Raw genomic sequence first — 18,959 nt, 5'->3', positions numbered from 1 at the left:
CCACTAACTGACACAAATGCTGTCTTTCCCCTGAATCTAACAGCATGCATTAAACATTCATGTAAACCATGAAAACATGTCTCGGGAAAAGCTAAGCTAGAGCAGTAGGCAGAGTAGTCACTTCTGCCCCTTTCTTCTGTCAGATTAGATAGTGGGGTTTGTGTTGACATTACTATGGTTTTCCTGTAACCCCTCCAAGCTCAAGAGAGGAAAGGAAGTTCCCACTCTTTCAAGTGAGAGAGGTCCATGCAGTGAGCATCCTACCTACTGTTTTCCAGACCTCCCGGAGCAAGGTTTTGGCCGATCTTCTATAGGATGTGAAAAGCATAATTTTTGTTTCATTTCTGTAAACCCCGCTCCCCCACCTGAAGCACATTTTCAGCAGCATGGACATCGACGGTAATGAACAGAACATAGTACCTTTGTGGCCCCCGTGGCAGGCCCAGTACAGGGCAGTGCTTCCAGCTTTGTCTAAGCCATTCACACCGACTCGGTTGTCCAAACACTCTCTTAACCAGCTCAAGTTGCCTGAAAAAGTTTTACGTTTATAAAAGCACAAGAAAGAGGGTTTTGTTTTGCTTTGAAATCCATTTCATCCTCCATACATTTCCACCTAGAATGGATTTAGTCAGCAAATCTGAAATTAAGACCTCCTCAGTAATGCATTCATTATGGTACATTTTCACTCCCAACTTATTAATGAAAAGCCTTAACAACAATTTGTGGTGGGGGGGGGGGTGAGGGGAGGTAGAGTAGGAATGGCTTAAGGGACACGAATTATTTGTCACAGTTCTGGGAAGTCCAGAATCAAGGCGCCAGCAGATTCAGTGTCTGGTAAGAGCCTACTTCCTGGTTCATAGACGCTGTCTTTCCACCCCTTCAACAGAAAGAGCAGAGTGAGAGAGCTCTTCTGGGGTCTCTACCAGCTCTCTTCATGAGGGCAGAGTCCTCATAACCTAACCACCTGCCGAAGTCCCTACCTCCAAATACCGCCACATTGGGGTTGAGTTTCGACATGTGAATTTTCAGGGGACACAAACATTCAATTGATGGTATACATGGGTTGGTACACATACACTAAACAGTGTGTATGAAACTGATGAAGTAACAAATAAGCTTGATAGATTGTACAACAACAATTTTTAATGGTAGGTTAAGGGGAGGAGTTGCCTACGTGAGTCCACTTATGGTAGTCTTACTCTGTAAAAGCTACCTACATGTAATTTTTTGTTTCGTGAAATCCTGGAACTTGGGGGAAAAAACCAGTCAAACCTAAGAACAAGTAGATAATACTCATATTCATATGAAATGCATCTTAAAATCAGTTCTTATAAGAAAATAAGAAAACAAATGCTAAATAACCTACTCAAAGTTGCTGCTCTCATATGTTAAAATATAACTATTAATTTAAAATCCTCTGGCTAATGTCCTAAATATCTAACTTACAAATAATTCTCTCTTCCTTCCTTCCTTCCTTCCTTCCTTCCTTCCTTCCTTCCTTCCTTCCTTCCTTCCTTCCTCTCTCTCTCTCTCTCTCTCTCTCTCTCTCTTTCTTTCTTTCTCCCTTCAAATTTTTATTTAAATTCCAGTTATTTAGGGGCTCCTGGGTGGCTCAGTCAGTTAAGCATCCAACTCGATTTCGGCTCAGGTCATGATCTCACAGTTTGTAAGCTGAAGCCCCACATCGGGCTCTGTGCTGACAGCTCAGAGCCTAGACCCTGCTTCAGATTCTGTGCCTCCCTCGCTCTCTGCCCCTCCCCCTTCATCTTCTAGCTCTCTCTTTCTCTCTCTCTCTCTCTGCACCTCCCCAGCTCATGTGCTCTCTCTCTTTCTCAAATATAAACATTAAAAAAATTTAAAGAAGAAAACACGATAGAGCCCTCCAAACGAGGCCCACCCCTGTTGCTCTGTCCCTCCCCAACTCCATCCTTACCCCACACACTTGCCCTATACCAATACCCTCCTAAATGCTTTATCCCCAGGAAGCCTCCACCCCACTGCCCTCCAGTGACTCATGCTGGCCTCCACAGCCTGTTTAACTTAAACATAACTTCCACTGCTGTGCTTCTGACACCATCTTATAATGATCTGTTACACACATCTCTCTCCTGCCGGACTCTGAGCTCTGGGAGTCACAGACCATGCCTTTCTGCTTACCACTGAGCGCAGGGTACGTAAAGTACTCAGAAGTGTTTGGTGGCTGACATTTTTAATTAAAAATTAAAAATTAAAATCGCAGGGGCACCGGGCTGGCTCAGTTGGTAGAGCATGTGACTCTTGATCTCGGGGTTATGAGTTGGAGCCCCACATTGGGATGTAGAGATTACTTAAGAAAACTAAAAAAAAAAAAAAAAAAAAAAAAAAAAAAAAAAAAAAAAAAATTAAAATCACTTCTTTTTCTAGGGTGATAGTGGAACAGAGACTGCCTCTGGGGGAGGCAGGGGTTAACTGGAACTTTCTGGGATGACAGAAATGTTCTAGCTCTTGATCTGGGTGTTGGTTACATGGGTGTGCACGTTTGTCAAACTGGGGCACCCTGGTGGCTCAGTCGGTTAGGTTAACCCTCCAACTTCGGCTCAGATCATCATCTCATAGGCTGTGAATTCAAGCCTCACATTGGGCTCTCTGCTCTCAGTGTAGAGCCTGTTTCAGATCCTCTGTCCCCCTCTCTCTGCCCGTTCCCCACTTGAGCTTGCTCTCTCTCTCTCGGAAATAAATCAACATTTAAAAAAAAGTCATCAAACCATATAATTAAGATCTGTGTGTTTTACCGTACACAGCACTGCGTATCCCAATGAAAAACAATCACACCTACCTCTTTTTGCAGCTTCGTGCAATGGATTGTCAATGGATTCTGCCTGCTCGGCCACTAGATCGAAAAGAGAAAGTGCAAACCCAACAGTGAGCACACTGCCCAAATGACTCACGGAAGCCACCTGGCAGTCCCCAGCCACGGCCCTCACCACACAGCATCCCTTCCAATGTGGATTGAAAAAGTAGCAGAAAAGCAAACCGATGTTTCCCGCTTTAAAAGAAGCTGAATTATCTGTGAAATGAAAGCAAAGCTAAGCAGTAAGGCAACACCACAGCAATTGAGAGGAAGTATAAACAAAAACAAACGCGGCAATTAACTGGAAGCAAAAACAAACAGATCCGTGGCCTGCATACCAGTATACTCAAGGATGCAATAAACGCAGTCACAAACAGGCAAAAGAAAACATCTGATGTTCAATTTTACATTCTGTAAAAACACCCTACTTGAAGACGGCTGAAAATAATTGTTTCCCTCGTGTGTGCGCATGTGGGGGGCACGCGGGAGGGGGAAACAGTTTGCCTCCTTTATTTACAGAGGGCAATTGGCACACCTACCTGCCTCTAAGGAAGGTGCCTTCTCAGTTGTCCTGGAAGCAGGAGTATGCTCACCTGAAGACTGTGGTTCAAAACAGACTTCAGACCCACCCCCTCCTGCCCTAAAGAGCTGTACCTGGACACTCCCTTGGCCACTGGGGATCCAAAGCAACAGAAGAACTACATGCTCAGTGTCTATGCCTGGCTGAAGTGGAGTGCATGGTGGAGGGAGACTGGGGATTTCAAAGGTTAGAAGAATGTAGAACTGCTTCTTTTTTTTTTTTTTTAACATTCACTTTTGAGAGACAGAGCATGAGTCGGGGATGCGCAGAGAGGAAGGGAGACACAGAATCCGAAGCAGGCTCCAGGCTCTGAGCTGTCAGCACACAGCCCAACGCGGGGCTCGAACCCACAAACCACAAGATCATGACCTGAGCTGAAGTCGGACGCTTCACCGACTGAGCCACCCAGACGCCCCACAAGTCTTTTTTAACCCAGAACGGTATCGCCTTTAAATTTTTTTTTTTTTAACGTTTATTTATTATTGAGAAACAGAGAGAGACAGAGTACGAGCATGGGAGGGGCAGAGAGAGGAGGAGACACAGAATCCAAAGCAGGCTCCAGGCTCCAGGCTCCAAGCTGTCAGCACTGAGCCTGACACAGGGCTTGAACTCATGAACCGCAAGATCATGACCTGAGCCGAAGTCAGACGCTTAACTAACTGAGCCACTCAGGTATCCCCTTTAGACCAGGGCAAGTGGGGTCCCTGTGTTGGGCCCCAAACCTCAGCTCTCACTTCCCCTCCCCTTCCCCTCCTCCCCTCCTGGCTCCCCTGGCGTTGCAGTGCCTTCCTTGAAATTTTCAGTCTTCTGCCAGTGCTTGGAACTGGTGCCTGATGCCAGCCCCACTGGTCTAGGGACTCATCGAACGCTGAAGTCAAAGGAATCTTGGGAAGTGATTTAAATCAAACCTCTCATTATACAGTCCCGGGGACAGCAGTTAAGTGCCTTCACCAAAGCCCCTTGTTATTAAGAAGTGGAAGAAAAAGGATTAAAGTGCTGTTTGCCAATCCTGTGCTCTTTTTACTTTACTTTGCTGTTTTCTACATAAGTACTTTTGTCTGTTTGTCCCTCTCCCAGCTAGAAGTGGCTTTGATAACGGGGCATGAGGCAGGCTAAGGGGCAAAGCACAAGCCCCCACCCCCACCCCCACCCCCACCCCAGCTGAGATTTGTGCGATGTTCCTTGGACACTCCCAGCTACCCAAGAACAAAGGAAAGAGGTTTAAGTGCTTGCCATGGTGACATGGGAAACTAAGGTAAATTGAATTCCCTTACTGACAAGTCCTTGAGACCGAGAGTGACCTCCCTCTAGGAGCTCAGCTGCCTTGATGATGACACTTTGCTAGGAGCAAAAGAGAACCTCAGCTGAACATTGTCCCAACCTCGAGGATCCTGTGAGTCCTTTATCTCAACTGCCCGAGGATATATGCTGGCAATCATGCTCCAAGTTTATGGCCCCCAATAGGCACCTGAAGGGACTCATGTCTGAGGTTTTATTAAACAGTGATAAACGGTGTATCCCTAGCAACAGCTAGTCCCTCAAGGTCCTAGAAACGTTGCTTCCAGAATTCCTTAGAGACTTACTCTATCCCTGACCCCGTCCCAACGTGGTATATAAGGAGTTACCCGTCACAACCCTAGCACAGCTCTTCCTGCCCATGGGACCTGTCCCCATGCTTTAATAAAATCACCATTTTTGCACCAAAGACGTCTTCAAGAATTCTTTCTTGGCCATTGGTTCCGGACCCCACAAACCCCCCATCACCCCAAAATGTCATTAGCTTCACGGCAGGGGCCATCTCTCACTGTTCAAGCCCCTCCAACTGCCTTGACACCTGATAATGAACATAACTGCCCCACACGTGAATTAACAAGGCAGGGTCACTTCATCCCAAAAGAAAAGGCTAGGCTAAGAAACAAATCTGTGAGATGTGGTTTAACAGCAATAAATAAATTAAATACATAAATAAATAAATAAATAAATAAGCAAAAAGAAAGAAAGAAAAAAATATTCTAAGAGTTGAATAAGGGAGAGCCATAAGCATTTCTTTCTTTGGAAACCTTGGGTTCTATCAAGAGTGCTACAATGCATTTTCTTAAGCCAAAGAATCACGTTCAAGTACCTCCAGTGTGCATTACCATTTAATTGACAAGAGGTTCATGGAGTAGAAAACATCCTACGTTGGCAATGACTCCACCGATTTTGCAGCCACAGCAGCAAGCAGAAAGCCCCAGGAACCCTCTAGAGAACTGAACGTGCAAAGAACATACCCAAAGCAAAACCACCACAGCCCTGCTTACCATAGTTGCTTGGGATTAGTCCAGTCTTGCCTTTGGAGGTGCCTTTCCACCAATTGGTATCACTCTAGTGAAAGAAGATTAAGATTCAATTAAGTGGCACCAAATCCAGTTTACAGTCAATCACTTTTAAAACTGTTTGGCTCACAGAGTGCACCTGCTCTACAAAATGTCCATCAGTCCTCGTCACACTGACCAAGCTTCCTCACCCCTACTTATGGATGTCCATTCCCCTTATCATTAAAGTACAAATATACACACATAAGCCTGCAACAAACACAATACACTTCATCGCAGAGCCTCAACAATCGCACAAATCAGAGAGTATATGGAAGAGAAGAACACAATTACATTTAGTTTATTTTTATTTTTTTTTTTAATATTTTTTTTCCAACGTTTATTTTTTGGGACAGAGAGACACAGAGCATGAACGGGGGAGGGGCAGAGAGAGAGGGAGACACAGAATCGGAAACAGGCTCCAGGCTCCGAGCCATCAGCCCAGAGCCTGACGCGGGGCTCGAACTCACGGACCGCGAGATTGTGACCTGGCTGAAGTCGGACGCTTAACCGACTGTGCCACCCAGGCGCCCCTAGTTTAAACTATCCATAGAATTTTTTTTGTCCAGAGTCTAGTTTCTCCAAGTTTCATGATTTTTTTTTTCTAAAGATCACTTTATTTCACCTTTCTTTTTTGGGAAACTTTATTTTGGAAAAACTCACACCTATAAAAAGTAAAAAGAACAGTATAATACGCTTACATACACTCATCTCCCAACTGCATAAATTATTTCCTCGTGGCCAATATCATTCCATATATTTCCACCACAACTTCCCTCTCCTTCAGATTATTTTGAAGCAAACTGTAGACATTATATCATCTGTACATATTTCAGTACATATTCCTCAAAGATAAGGATTTTTTTCCAAAGACATTATCACGGCTTAAAATTTATTTCAATAATTTCTTACTACCATCAAATATCTAGATCAAGGTCCAAATTTTCCAGTTTGGAATCCAGTTTTTCACAATTGGGAATCCAAATAAGGGCCATACAATACGACTGATTGATTTGCCTCTTTTCTTTTAGTCTCCTCCAAGTTTTAAAACAAATTTTTAAAAAAATTTTTTTAATGTTTATTTTTGAAAGACAGAGAGCATGAGCAGAGGAGGAGCAGAGAAAGAGGGAGCAGGATCTGAAGCAGGCTCCAGGCTCTGAGCTGTCAGCACAGACCCAGATGTGGGGCTTGAACTCATGGACCAAGAGATCATGACCTGAGCCAGTCGGACGCTTAACCAACTGAGCCACCCAGGTGCCCCTCCCTCCATTTTTTTTTTTTCACTTCTTCATAATACACTTGTTGAAGAAGTCAGAAACCAGTTTATTTGTTCTGCTGAGTTTCAAATAGTCTAGATTTTACCTATCGCATCCCTGTGTTATCAAAAATGTGTTCTTCTGTTCCCCATATTGCCTAGAAATCGGTCATTAGTTCTAAAGGCTTAATTAGATTTAGATTCAGTTTTTTGGGCAAGACTATTTCATAGGTAGTATTGATGTCTTCCACCAGGAGACAAATAATGTCTGGTGGTCTCTCTTTTTGTAATGTTAGTCAGCTGCTGGTATACATTAGCTGGATTCATTATTTCCTGGGGGTTGCAAAACCGTGACATTCTATCATGCCTTTTTCATTTAAACAGTTAGGATATCAGGGTGCCTGGGTGGCTCAGTCAGTTAAGTGCCTGACTTCGGCTCAGGTCACAATCTCATGGTTCCTGGGCTCCAGCCCCGCATCAGGCTCTGTGCTGACAGCTCAGAGCCTGGAGACTGTTTCAGATTCTGTGTCTCCCTCTCTCTCTGCCCTTCCCATGCTCATGCTCTCTCTCTCTGTCTCTCAAAAATGAATAGACGTTGGGGCGCCTGGGTGGCGCAGTCGGGTAAGCGTCCGACTTCAGCCAGGTCACGATCTCGCGGTCCGTGAGTTCGAGCCCCGCGTCGGGCTCTGGGCTGATGGCTCAGAGCCTGGAGCCTGTTTCCGATTCTGTGTCTCCTCTCTCTCTGCCCCTCGCCCGTTCATGCTCTGTCTCTCTCTGTCCCAAAAATAAATAAACGTTGAAAAAAAAATTTTTTTTTTAAATTAAAAAAAAAATGAATAGACGTTAAAAAATAAAATAAGATTAAAAAAAATAAACAATTAGAATCTCTCTTTAAAGAAAAATTTTCCCTCATCAACTTTCAGGTTACGCAGAGACAAAGTTCACAGAGAAAAGGCAGATCAATGCTAATTATTTTCCTTAACTGAAGCTGTCAGAAGACAAAGTGGGTTCTCTAGCATCCCCTCGGGGTGAAGAATTATGATGATGGGATTTTTGAAGTATCATTAGGAGCTTGTGAATTTAAACATCACAAATGCGTTTCAATTCTTGGGGACTGCTGCCCTGGTTGACTGCTCAAATTGTCCCACCTTTGACTAGTGACACCCTCTTCAACTTAGTTCCTGTCTTTCTAGGAACTAGAAAGTTCTGTCTTTGGAGGCTTCCTGGCTTCCTAATAACGCAGAGTTCTGGGATTATCTTGTACCTCTGCTGCCCCCAACCTGGTAATAGCTATTTCGAAAAAGAGCCTTGTTCCTTTTCCTTTGAATGCAAATAACACATTATTATTGGGTTGGTCTTTTTTTTTTTTCCTAGGCCTTTTCAAAGGACAGAGCAGGACATATTTTTTATTTTATTTTAGATAAAATACAACATGCTTGCAATACAAATGCAGAGCTACAGGATTTTTACTTAACCTCGTTGATCTTTCATGTGTGTATCTTTTGTTGCAGGCTGAAAAATCCCAATTTTCAGTATCACAGACCTAACGACTCATTTGCTCTAAACCACAATGTACGTGCAGTGATCTCAGAACAGCAATGCCACCGCTTCTGCAACAAGATCATGACTGAAAACAGTTTACAACTGTTTTTTCTTGCCAGTCCTTTTTGTCCTTCCCGGGGATTTGACTGGGGATGTTCAGTCGAACTGCTGAGGTTTAAGGTGACTTGGGACAGCTTCTTTCTGTGTGGTTATGCCATTTACCTGCGTATCATTAACTTCATTTGATTCACTCTGCTTTTAAATTTCAGGGATTGCTTTTCACCATTTAATTTTATAACTATGCAAAAGTGTACATCACTCCAAAGTCAGATCTCCAAAACAAGGAGATTTCTTAAAAGTCTATAGGTTCCATCTATGTTCCCTCTACCCTTTTTTTCCTTCCCTGCCATAGAAGAAACTATTTTTAAATTTTTACTTTATGATTTCTCCTTTGATTTTTTTGTTTTAAGTTGAAGAAAATAGTTATACATATAACCTCTCTTAGATAAATAAGGCATACTATCCATATCTTTTTACTTTGTCTTTTTCCACTTAAAGTACTCCATAATAGCATTTAGAGATAGTCCTCATTATTTTTTATAGCTGCATAATACTCTGTCTGTGGATATACCAAAGTTTTTTCAACCATTTTCCAAGTGGTGGACATAAAGTTTACTTCCAATTTTATGCTATTACAGATTGTACTAAAATGAACAAACTCAGGCGTATATATTTCCGTACAGACACAGCTTTAAATAATGTACAATATTACAGCTACACAAAATAGTCTTATGCATCTTTAGCTGATATGTGGTATTACAAAATATTAGCTAGACTTACCATGTCAGTAATGTAGATAATATCACCCTCCTCGAAGTACAATTCATCTGGCTGAAAGAAAAAAATAGAGTTTGACCTCGTGTGATTTTTCATGAATTAGAATCCAATGATTATGATAACAATTGTATGAATTTCCAATCTTAATGTGCCCTGTAGACAATGTGGCTTTTATATACTTAAGTCTGCACACAGAACACATAACAATATTCTACTGACAAACTAAAACGTGTAGAAAACTGAATTTTTCCTGGGAGGAACTGCCAAGAATTCCATATATAACATAAGAATTCCTCCCTATGCACACATCTTTTATATTCTTCCACAATGAAAGCAAGGCATTTTTGTATCAAAATAGAATATTAATAAAACTTCATCCTTGTAAATGGTCTAAAAGGTGATATGTATTTTTTCATAAAAGGATACATGTCTAGAACTTAAAACCATGAAAACCAGCCAGAGGCTTGGCTCTCATCTAAATGATTAGGCTTCAATCCTTAAACACTTTCAGATCAACATCTGCTACCTGCTTATTTTGACAAAAACCATTACCCTATCTCTTCATGTTCAGAGAGAATGAACATTTCATATATAAGACCACAGGCAGTCCAGACCACAGGCAGCTCTCAGGGGCTAGTGGATTATACAGGCAATAAGTGCTCTGGCTTGTACCAGCCAAATGGCCTGCAAATCTCTGAATTAAAGCCAGCTGCTCTAATTAAGCACCTTTTTTTCTATCAGTACATAGCACTTACCAGCATGACTTTATGACTCTACAGGACAGTGCCTATTAGGATCAATTTTCAGATACTGGGAAATATTTACATTGTCATGTTGAGTGAAAAATGTGGAGCACAAAATTTCATATAGGAGAAGATCACAAGTAGGCATGAAATATGCATAAAAAGTTTTTCCAAATCTTCTATCATGAGCATGTATTACTTTCATAATTTTGGCTGGAAAACTATTTTTGAAAAGGGCTTTGATATCTCTGATTATCACTACCGTTCCATACAAATGAAAGTTATGTTTGTGAAGCAAATTATTTCATCCATTCATTTTTCCATGTCTTTATCTCCTGTCTCAGTAGCACTGGGGCGGTAAATGCGACTCAGAGCTATTAATTTATTTAGTTTCAAAGCTGATCTATATTATCATTATAACTATTTCCTCCTGAATATAAATGAAGACTATAGCAGCTATATCATGCTTTAAGCAACTTAGACACTTAAATGCATTCAAATACAAAAAGTACCAAATGACAATCAATGATACTAAAAAAAAAAAATGGCTGAGTTCCTTTAAAAGGTGCTTCCTGAGAGCTACATTTACAACTGATTGACCGAGTCTAGACTTAGACACAGCATGAGCTCTGTAAAATTAGTAGAACCTATTAGATTTGATGACATAGAGTTTAGTATTATTTCAAACAGGCATTTAGGGCAAAAAAAGTAAAGTCTTCTAAGATCTTCTCTCATCTTTCTCTATAATGTTCTGATGATCTGTGAGCAATAAACTACCAATATGCGATGAATATAGCGAGTAATTAGGGCAACAAACTATTTCTTTTAGTTATTTCCCTGCCACCAACTGGATCACTCCCAGAGAGGCTGGAAAGGGGACGCACTCCTCACCAAGCACCCTAGCTACACACAGGGGCCATCCCCATAATAGTAAGGTTGGCCTTTGCTGGCAATTTTAACACCACTGGAGTGTCCCTCCTTGAGATGACAACAAGTGTTAGGAGGAGAGACTGAAGTTGAATGGAAGGCAGTAAGGAAAACAGAACATAAGTGAAAACTTAGTATTTTTTCTGGAGGGACTGAGTTTCCTGAAATTTCAAAAGACTTCAATGGCTTGAAGAGCTAGCTCTCTGGTCTTAGAGCCATTCTGAGCCATTTTCACCCGGTAACTCTCCAAGATCTAACCTTGCCCCACTTATGCCTAATAAGGGCGATTTCATCAAAGTTAAAGATCATCTCTACCTACGATGTTAGTCTCCTTCTAAAATCACAAAAGTCAAGTTTGCCTAAACTTCCATATTTGATAAATCCATTCACCCTTCAAAGAAAAAGGCATATTTTGAAAAAAGTGCTGAACAAAGAGCTTAAAAAAAAAAAAGCACGCGCACAAAAATCCCTGTGATTGGTCCTTCTTAAAAAAAAAAAAAAAAAGAAAAAAAAAGGAATAAAGCCCAGAACAATGGAAAGTAAGTGCTTAATGGGCTGAGGCTTTTCTTTTGGGAAGATGAAAATGTTTTGGAACTAATATGGTGGCTTAGTTCACAACGTTGTGAATGTACTAAATGCCACTGAATTGCCCACTTTAAAATAGCTAGTTTTGTTATGTGAATTTTTACCACAATTTTTAAAAAGGCAACTTAAAACAATAAAATAAAGATAAACTTAAGGGCAATAAAGCCAAGAGCAGTTAAAACTCTTAATGTCTTTGAAGTAATTCTTGTCCTTTGCCGTTTGGTAAGAACACACCATTTGGAAAATGTCAGTAAGTGCAGTCATTTCGAGACTTCTCAGCGCTGCTTTGGTTTGTAAAATAATGGCTGCTGTTCAACAGTGGTGCCTACCACAAGCCACCCAGTAGGTGAGGCTTGTTTTTCAACTGAGTAACAGACCGTCGATTTCAGTCGGGGGGGGAAGAAAACAAGGGCTCACCATTTTTGCCTCCTGAGAAAGGACAGTGGACAGTTTATTCTCTTTTTAATCGATACCTTCCAGACGGATAATGCTACTTCTCATAAAATATCTTCTTCCAAAGAAACCAGGGGCAGTTTTTCCTAACCTAGCAAAGGAGGCGGTCTACCAAATTCTTCAGACCGTCAAAGGCAGTAAACTTGATCTTAAAACTGGATTGTACCTACGATATTCACACTTTCCTAAAGGAAAGTGCTTGCAGGGCCCTTAACGTAAATGGTTTGATGAGGGTCTGCTTTTAAATTGCTGGCATCATATTCACGGAACAGAAATGGGAACACAGTGACACAATCAAGTAAGCACTCTCTTTCCAGTTTGTTCTTTGGTTTCCAACCACATTCCTCTTTTCCTCTCTCCTTGAAGAACCACAAGGTATCAGAACAAGGAAACAGTTGGCCCTGGAATGTTAGAGCAATGAGTACAAATTTGGTAATATACGTTCTCATTCCTCTTCCATATATTCTTGGTAACGTAGGATTCCTGAGGCATTAATCTTGTGGGTTTATGAAAATATGTGTTCTGTGGACACTGTTAAAGAGACGATAATGTAGTTTTGAAGCTTTTCAGATTTGCCAACCTGAAACCCCAAGAATTAATAAAAAGATCTTTAAAAAACAAATTCTCCACGAATGTTCTCATTTAACACTGTGTAGTACTATCATGTGCCAGGCCCTAGTCTGGACACTTAAAAATATCAACCAATTTAATCCCCAGCAGCAACGCCAGGAGGCGGGGGTGTTCCTCTCATCAGCACGCTGTAGATGAGAAACTCGTCCAAGGCCACAGAGCAGGTACGTGGCAGATGCCGGACTTGACCCATGACGGTCAGACTCCGGAGTCTGCTCTTCACCAGCACCTGTGCTTCCTCTCTCACACGAGAGTTCGTGCAGGGCCATTCCTGCTCATCACGGTGTCATGACCAGGTGAAAAGGTGGTGGCCACGTGCGCCCCTCCCCCCCTGCCCCCCCCCCCCCCCCCACATAACGCAGCACAAAACCAACACCAGCACCTGACACTTGCAAAGCACGCTCCGCCTCCCTTACCCCTCACAGCAACCCACGAGGGCAGGGCTGGAACACGGGCATAATCTCCATTTCATAACCAGGCTCAGAGGGCTGCGGAAGAGCTGGCCACAACTCACACAGTTAAGGGAGTGGCAGGGTTGGCTCTGATTTCAGCTTCTGGAATCCCATTCTGGGGCGTCTGCATCTACACAGAGTGCTACAAAGCCCTAGCGAAGCCCAGAAAACACGACATGACGGCGCGGGGTCCTGCCGGTTTCCCTTGAGAAATCAGTACACAGCCAGCACCCAGAAAATGCTGTTCTCTATCAGCACATCTAGACACTGGTCTGTCCAGTCCAGCCAGGTCTCTGTGTGAGACTTTACTGGACTGAGGATTAGGCAAGAATTAAGAACCAAACAGGCATGGGTGGTGCCAGGACTACCCTGCCTCCAAGCCTGACAGAAGGGAAATGGGGTGGTAGGAAGAACCAGGAGTGACAAAATGCCCAGTGTTCTACCTGTTCTGTGGATCACCGAGACTAGTGCTGTCTCTGTATGGCCCGAGGACAGAAGAGGGGTGACAAGCTGGCCCCAGGCCTCCCTGGGTGCGGCGCTTGTCGGCAAGTGTCCCGCAGAGTCCAGCTCAACCCTTCCATCCTGCCTGGCCCCCCGTGACACTGAGGAGGCCGGGTCGGTTCAGGATGTAGCAGGGGACAGCTGTCCCGCCAGAGGAGATGGCTACCGAGTGATATGGGAGAGAGAGACGCAACTGAGCTTCCCTCTTCGTCCAACAGAAATTCTTATTCAGGAAAAGAAATGTGAAACTGAACTAGCTCTGGGATGAGATTCCAAATACTGAATAAGCAGCAGAGCACAGGCACTTCGGCAGTCGGGACGGCGCTCGGGAGCTAGAGGCCACTTGCCTGGCCAGACACCTACCTCCCCTTTAACATCTGGACCGAGGGGAGGTGGAAAGGGACGGAGTGTGGGGGCAGCAGGCGTTGGTAGGGTACTCACTACTGCCCACCCAGTACATCCTGGATGAATCAGCAGCACTGCCCCACAGCTGAGGGTCCTTGGGACCAGGGATATTAAAAAAAAATAACACTTTAAATATGGACTATTCAAGAAACCTAATGAATTACATATCCATTTTCTTCTGCATATTCAACACTAAGATTTTTTTTAAGTTTATTTTTGAGAGAGAGAGAGAGAGAGAGAGAGCACAAGCAGTGGAGGGGCAGAGAGGGAGAGAATCCCAAGCAGCTTCTGTGGTGTCAGCACAGAGCCCGACATGGAGCTCGAACTCACGAACCGTAAGATCATGACCTGAGCTGAAGTCAAGAGTCGGATGCTTAACCAACTGAGCCACCAGGCGCCCCAATAATAACTAAGATTTTTGAAAAACAGTAGCGAGATTCCATCCTGGAGCAGAGTTGGATGTGAATTAAAATAATATGTCGACCAATCGAAACTATTTGATAAATGTCTATGAATACAGCGACCACTACTCCTCCTTAGAGTAACAGCAGCTTCACACAGTTAATCACACACCGACTCTCACCTAAGTCTCACTAAAACCCTATGAGATTACTGTTATTTTCATTTCACAGAGGAGCACACTGAGGCACAGATGTTAGGGAATTTCTGACTTTCCCAGGCCACATAGATGCTAAAGAGGCGGCGTGGGTCCTAAAACTTACGGCCAGCTCTGAACAGCCTTGTCTTCTGCTGCCCTCCTAGACACGTGCTGGTGACCAGGACTGAAATGCCAAGTGCGTAAGTTCAGAGTGGGGAGAGGCACCCCACTCTTAGCTGGGTTAATCAGAGAGTCTTCATGGAAAAGGAAGTATGGTCGTGGTATTAGAGCCTAGAGAGAGGCAATACCATGAGTCTAGAGATGGGTTCCACAGTGCATCACATCCAGACTGGAATGGTCCAAGAAAGGGAAGGAGCAGAGAGAGGACTGGGGGGCTGGAAAGGGGCTGGCCCACAGGGACTCTCTCCTACGTCAAATCGAGTTGAAGCAGGTGATGGGATCAAAGCCACATTTTAGCTCTGAAGAATGCAGATGGAATGGGGAGGCTGGAGTTCATGTGCCAGAAGCAAGACAAGGCACAAGAGAACCAAAGGAGCGGGAGGTCAGTGAGAAAGGACAAAGGTGACGACCAACAGGACACTGGGAGGGGAGAGGGTACGATCAGGAGTCCCGTCCCAGTCTCAAACTGAGTACACGCAGGTCCCTTCCTGGAGTGAGGGAGGCTGCTGCGAATCATCGATTCATTGACCAGTCCAGGAGGGCAGCTGATGAGCAACGCCCCCTCCCACACCAACTCTTATCAACCTCAGGGGTCTTGCAACCTAGGAAACAACTGATTAGGACAATGGGACTCCTTCCTGTGTGCTGGGGACAAACACAAAGACAACAACTTCTGGGCCTCATACTTCCTCACCTTTATCTGTCCCTCGCCCTCCCTCCAAAATTCGTATGTTCAAGTCCTAACCCTCAATACCTGAGATGTGAGTGTACGTGGAGACAGAGTCTTTTTTTTTTTTAATGTTTATTTATTTGTTTTGGGGCGCCTGGGTGGCGCAGTCGGTTAAGCGTCCGACTTCAGCCAGGTCACGATCTCGCGGCCCGTGAGTTCGAGCCCCGCGTCAGGCTCTGGGCTGATGACCCAGAGCCTGGAGCCTGTTTCCGATTCTGTGTCTCCCTCTCTCTCTGCCCCTCCCCCGTTCATGCTCTGTCTCTCTCTGTCCCAAAAATAAATAAACGTTGAAAAAAAAAAAAATTAAAAAAAAAAAAAAAAAAATGTTTATTTATTTGTTTTGAGAGAGACCACAAGCCGGGGAGGGACAGAGAAAGAAACAGGGAGACACAGAATCCGAAGCAGGCTCCAGGCTCTGAGCTGAAAGCACACAGCCTGACACGGGACTTGAACTCAGGAGCTGTAAGTCAGACGCTTAACCAACTAAGCCACCCAGGCGCCCTGAGACAGGTTCTTTAAACAGGTAATTAAATTAAAATTAGGTCATTAGAGTGAGCCGTAACCTATAACCTGACTGGTGTCCTTTTAAAAAGAACAGATGGGGGGTGGGGGGAGAAGACCAGACTGGAAAACAGACAAGCACGGGGGAAAGACCACATGTGGACACCGGGAGAACGTGACCATCTACCAGTCACGGAGAGATGCTTCAGAAGAAGCTGACTCTGTCAACACCTCAGTGTGACCTCTTGCCTCCAAAATTCTAAGAAAAATTTCTGTCGGTTCAGCTAAGTAGTCTGCAGCACTCAGTTACGGCAGCCCCGGCAAGCTAACGCCCTTCTCGTTCCTTCCCCACCCTCACCGACACGGGAGAGATGCCACTGGGGCTTCTGGGTGAGAGGAATGAAAACCAGAGATCTACCTCTACCCGCCCCCCAACCCCTTTCTTGTTCCAGGAACATCGTGTTGATTCAAGGTCGTCGGAACACGAGCACACTCCGTATCGGCTGAATTCCCTGCCGCCATTTACTGGTGCTCCCCACGTGCTAGGCTTGAAATACTCATCTCAATCCATGCTCACAGCAAAACTCTGCAGGATGGCTACTGTTATTCCCATTTTCAAACGAGGAAACAGATGGCCACAGGTTAAGGCAATTCGTCGTGAGTACACGACAGATTTGGAATCTGAAGGCGGGCTTCAGCCTGACAGCCGTGAACCAACGCTCACTGACACTTGTTCTGTGCTACCTTCTGAGGCGTCCGACTCGGGACGACAGGGTCCAGGACAAGCCCAGACAAAGCCGGCAGAGCCGCCAGCCTCTGGCAGGAAGGCTCACATCTGTAGTGAGTAAGGCCACAAAGTCAAGAGAGCAGGTGTTCTTGCTGGGTGTCTCTCTCCTCTGCCTCCTGTCTGGACACCCTGCCCCCCACTCTTGCTCTCCGGGATGGTTCCCCACACCTCAGGGAGAGTGACTCTTCTAAAACTTAGCTAATCGGTCCTGGACTCAAAACCCTCCCATCTTCTGGGGCCTGGAGGCCTCAGTGAGGTAAGTGTCCAACTCTTGGTTTCAGCTCAGGTCATGATCTCAAGGTTCATGAGTTCGATCCCCACATCAGGTTCTGTGCTGACAGTTTGGAACCTACTCGGATTCTCTCTCTCTCTCCCTCTCTGTCCCTCCCCCACATGCTCTCTCAGTCTCTCTCAAAATAAATAAATAAACTTAAAAAAATTGTTTTAATTAAAAAAAGGGGGGTGCCTGGGTGGCTCAGTCGGTTAAGCATCTGACTTCAGCTCAGGTCATGATCTTGTGGTTCATGAGTTTGAGCCCCGCGTCGGGCTCTATGCTGACAGCTCAGAGCCTGGAATCTGCTTCAGATTCTGTCTCCTTCTCTCTCTGCCCCTTCCCTGTTCGCACTCTGTCTCTCTCTCTCTAAAAAATAAATAAACATAAAACAAAACAAAACTCCATCTTACCCAGGGCAAAATCCAAATGAGCCCTATGAGGCCCTACATGATCTGCCTGCCCTCTCTCTCTGCCCAGCCTCTTGAACCTATCTCCTAACTCCCTGTTCTTTATACATGACTTTCTAAGCTGCTGCCGTCCCTGCTGTTTCTAGAACCTGCCAAAGACGCTCCTTGCTGTTCCCTTGGCTCTCTCACTTCCCTCAGGTCTCTACTCAATCGTCACCTTCACAGAAAGGCCATCCCCGAACACCCTGCTGAAAATAACACTCTTTTTTCTCCACTAACCTTTTGGCCCTATATGCTCCTTATTTTTCTTCAGAGCACTTATCAGGCCCTCACAGTCATGTTCATTTGTTATCTGTCTCCCCACACTGGGGATGGCAGCTCCATGAGACCACCCTTTCTGTTGATGGGGCACTATCTCCCAGGCCTGGGCCAGGGTCCGACACATAGTAAGTGCTCACTAAATCACGGATGGATGGGTGGATTGATGGATGGACACCAGAAACTATAACAATGGAGAGTGTACACAGCAGAAACACAGAAAATTGCTCTAGACACAACAAACTGAGGGTTGCTGGAGGGGATGGGGGGGAATGGGCTAAATGGGCAATGGGCATTAAGGAGGGCACTTGTGGGTGTTGTATGTAAGTCATGAATCACACAATTCTACTCCTGAAACCAATACCACACTGTATGTTAACTAACTTGAATTTAAATAAAATCTTGGAAAGAAAAACAAAATTGCTCCTGATGGTTGGTAAAAGGTGCCATTATGAAGTGGCCTGAGGTAGAGGGTCAACAGAAAGAACAAAGAAGGCCAGGGCGAGAGTCACAGGAAGGCTGACTGAGATAAGGTCATGTACTTTATATGCAGGCCACTTGGTGATTTTTAAAGCAGGTGGTGTCACCATGCAGGAACAAGCCACACAGGATGGACGACACAAACTCAAGGTGGGGAAGACATTCAGATCAATTCAGGGACTCAGCTTTCACACCTCTGGACCACTCCTATGAATCTTTTACAGCTATCAAAGAAAAGGCCAGAGGAAGTGTCTAAATGAAATCACCTTAGGTTTTTATGCCAATTTTAAAGTTAAAAACTCAATACTTACAGTTCTGGGTTCAAATGTATAAAGAGCTCTGAACACTTTAACTTGCCCTAAAAGAGAGGGAACAGATAAACACATGATCAATTCTTTCATTTTGTTTACTCTAATTTTTTTTAATGTTTATTTATTTTTGAGAGAGACAGAGCATGAATGGGGGAGGGTCAGAAAGAGAGGGAGACACAGAATCCGAAGCAGGCTCCGGGCTCTGAGCCGTCAGCACAGAACCCAACACGGGGCTCGAACCTCCAAACCACGAGATCATGACCTGAGCCAAAGTCAGAC

The 18,959-nt window shown here is 44.3% G+C and overlaps 1 protein-coding gene across 1 annotated transcript in view; it reads right to left on the bottom strand.

Moving 5' to 3' along the window:
* OSTF1 (osteoclast stimulating factor 1) overlaps nucleotides 1-18,959 on the bottom strand; it is a 57,856-nt gene that overhangs the window by 13,707 nt on the left and 25,190 nt on the right. Inside the window, exons 2-6 of the mRNA XM_025931477.2 lie at nucleotides 18,681-18,727; nucleotides 9,402-9,452; nucleotides 5,711-5,774; nucleotides 2,816-2,869; nucleotides 421-528 (exon numbers count right to left, since the gene is read on the bottom strand). Of these exons, the coding sequence (XP_025787262.1) occupies nucleotides 421-528; nucleotides 2,816-2,869; nucleotides 5,711-5,774; nucleotides 9,402-9,452; nucleotides 18,681-18,727 (324 nt within the window). The remainder of the gene's footprint in view (nucleotides 1-420; nucleotides 529-2,815; nucleotides 2,870-5,710; nucleotides 5,775-9,401; nucleotides 9,453-18,680; nucleotides 18,728-18,959) is intronic.

The sequence above is a fragment of the Puma concolor genome, chromosome D4, assembly GCF_028749965.1.
Source record: "Puma concolor isolate L17-30 chromosome D4, mPumCon1.1.hap2, whole genome shotgun sequence".
NCBI classification, from domain to species: Eukaryota; Metazoa; Chordata; class Mammalia; order Carnivora; family Felidae; genus Puma; species Puma concolor.
Note: the sequence above shows the minus strand (reverse complement) of the source record. Positions and strands in the feature narration are given on the sequence as shown.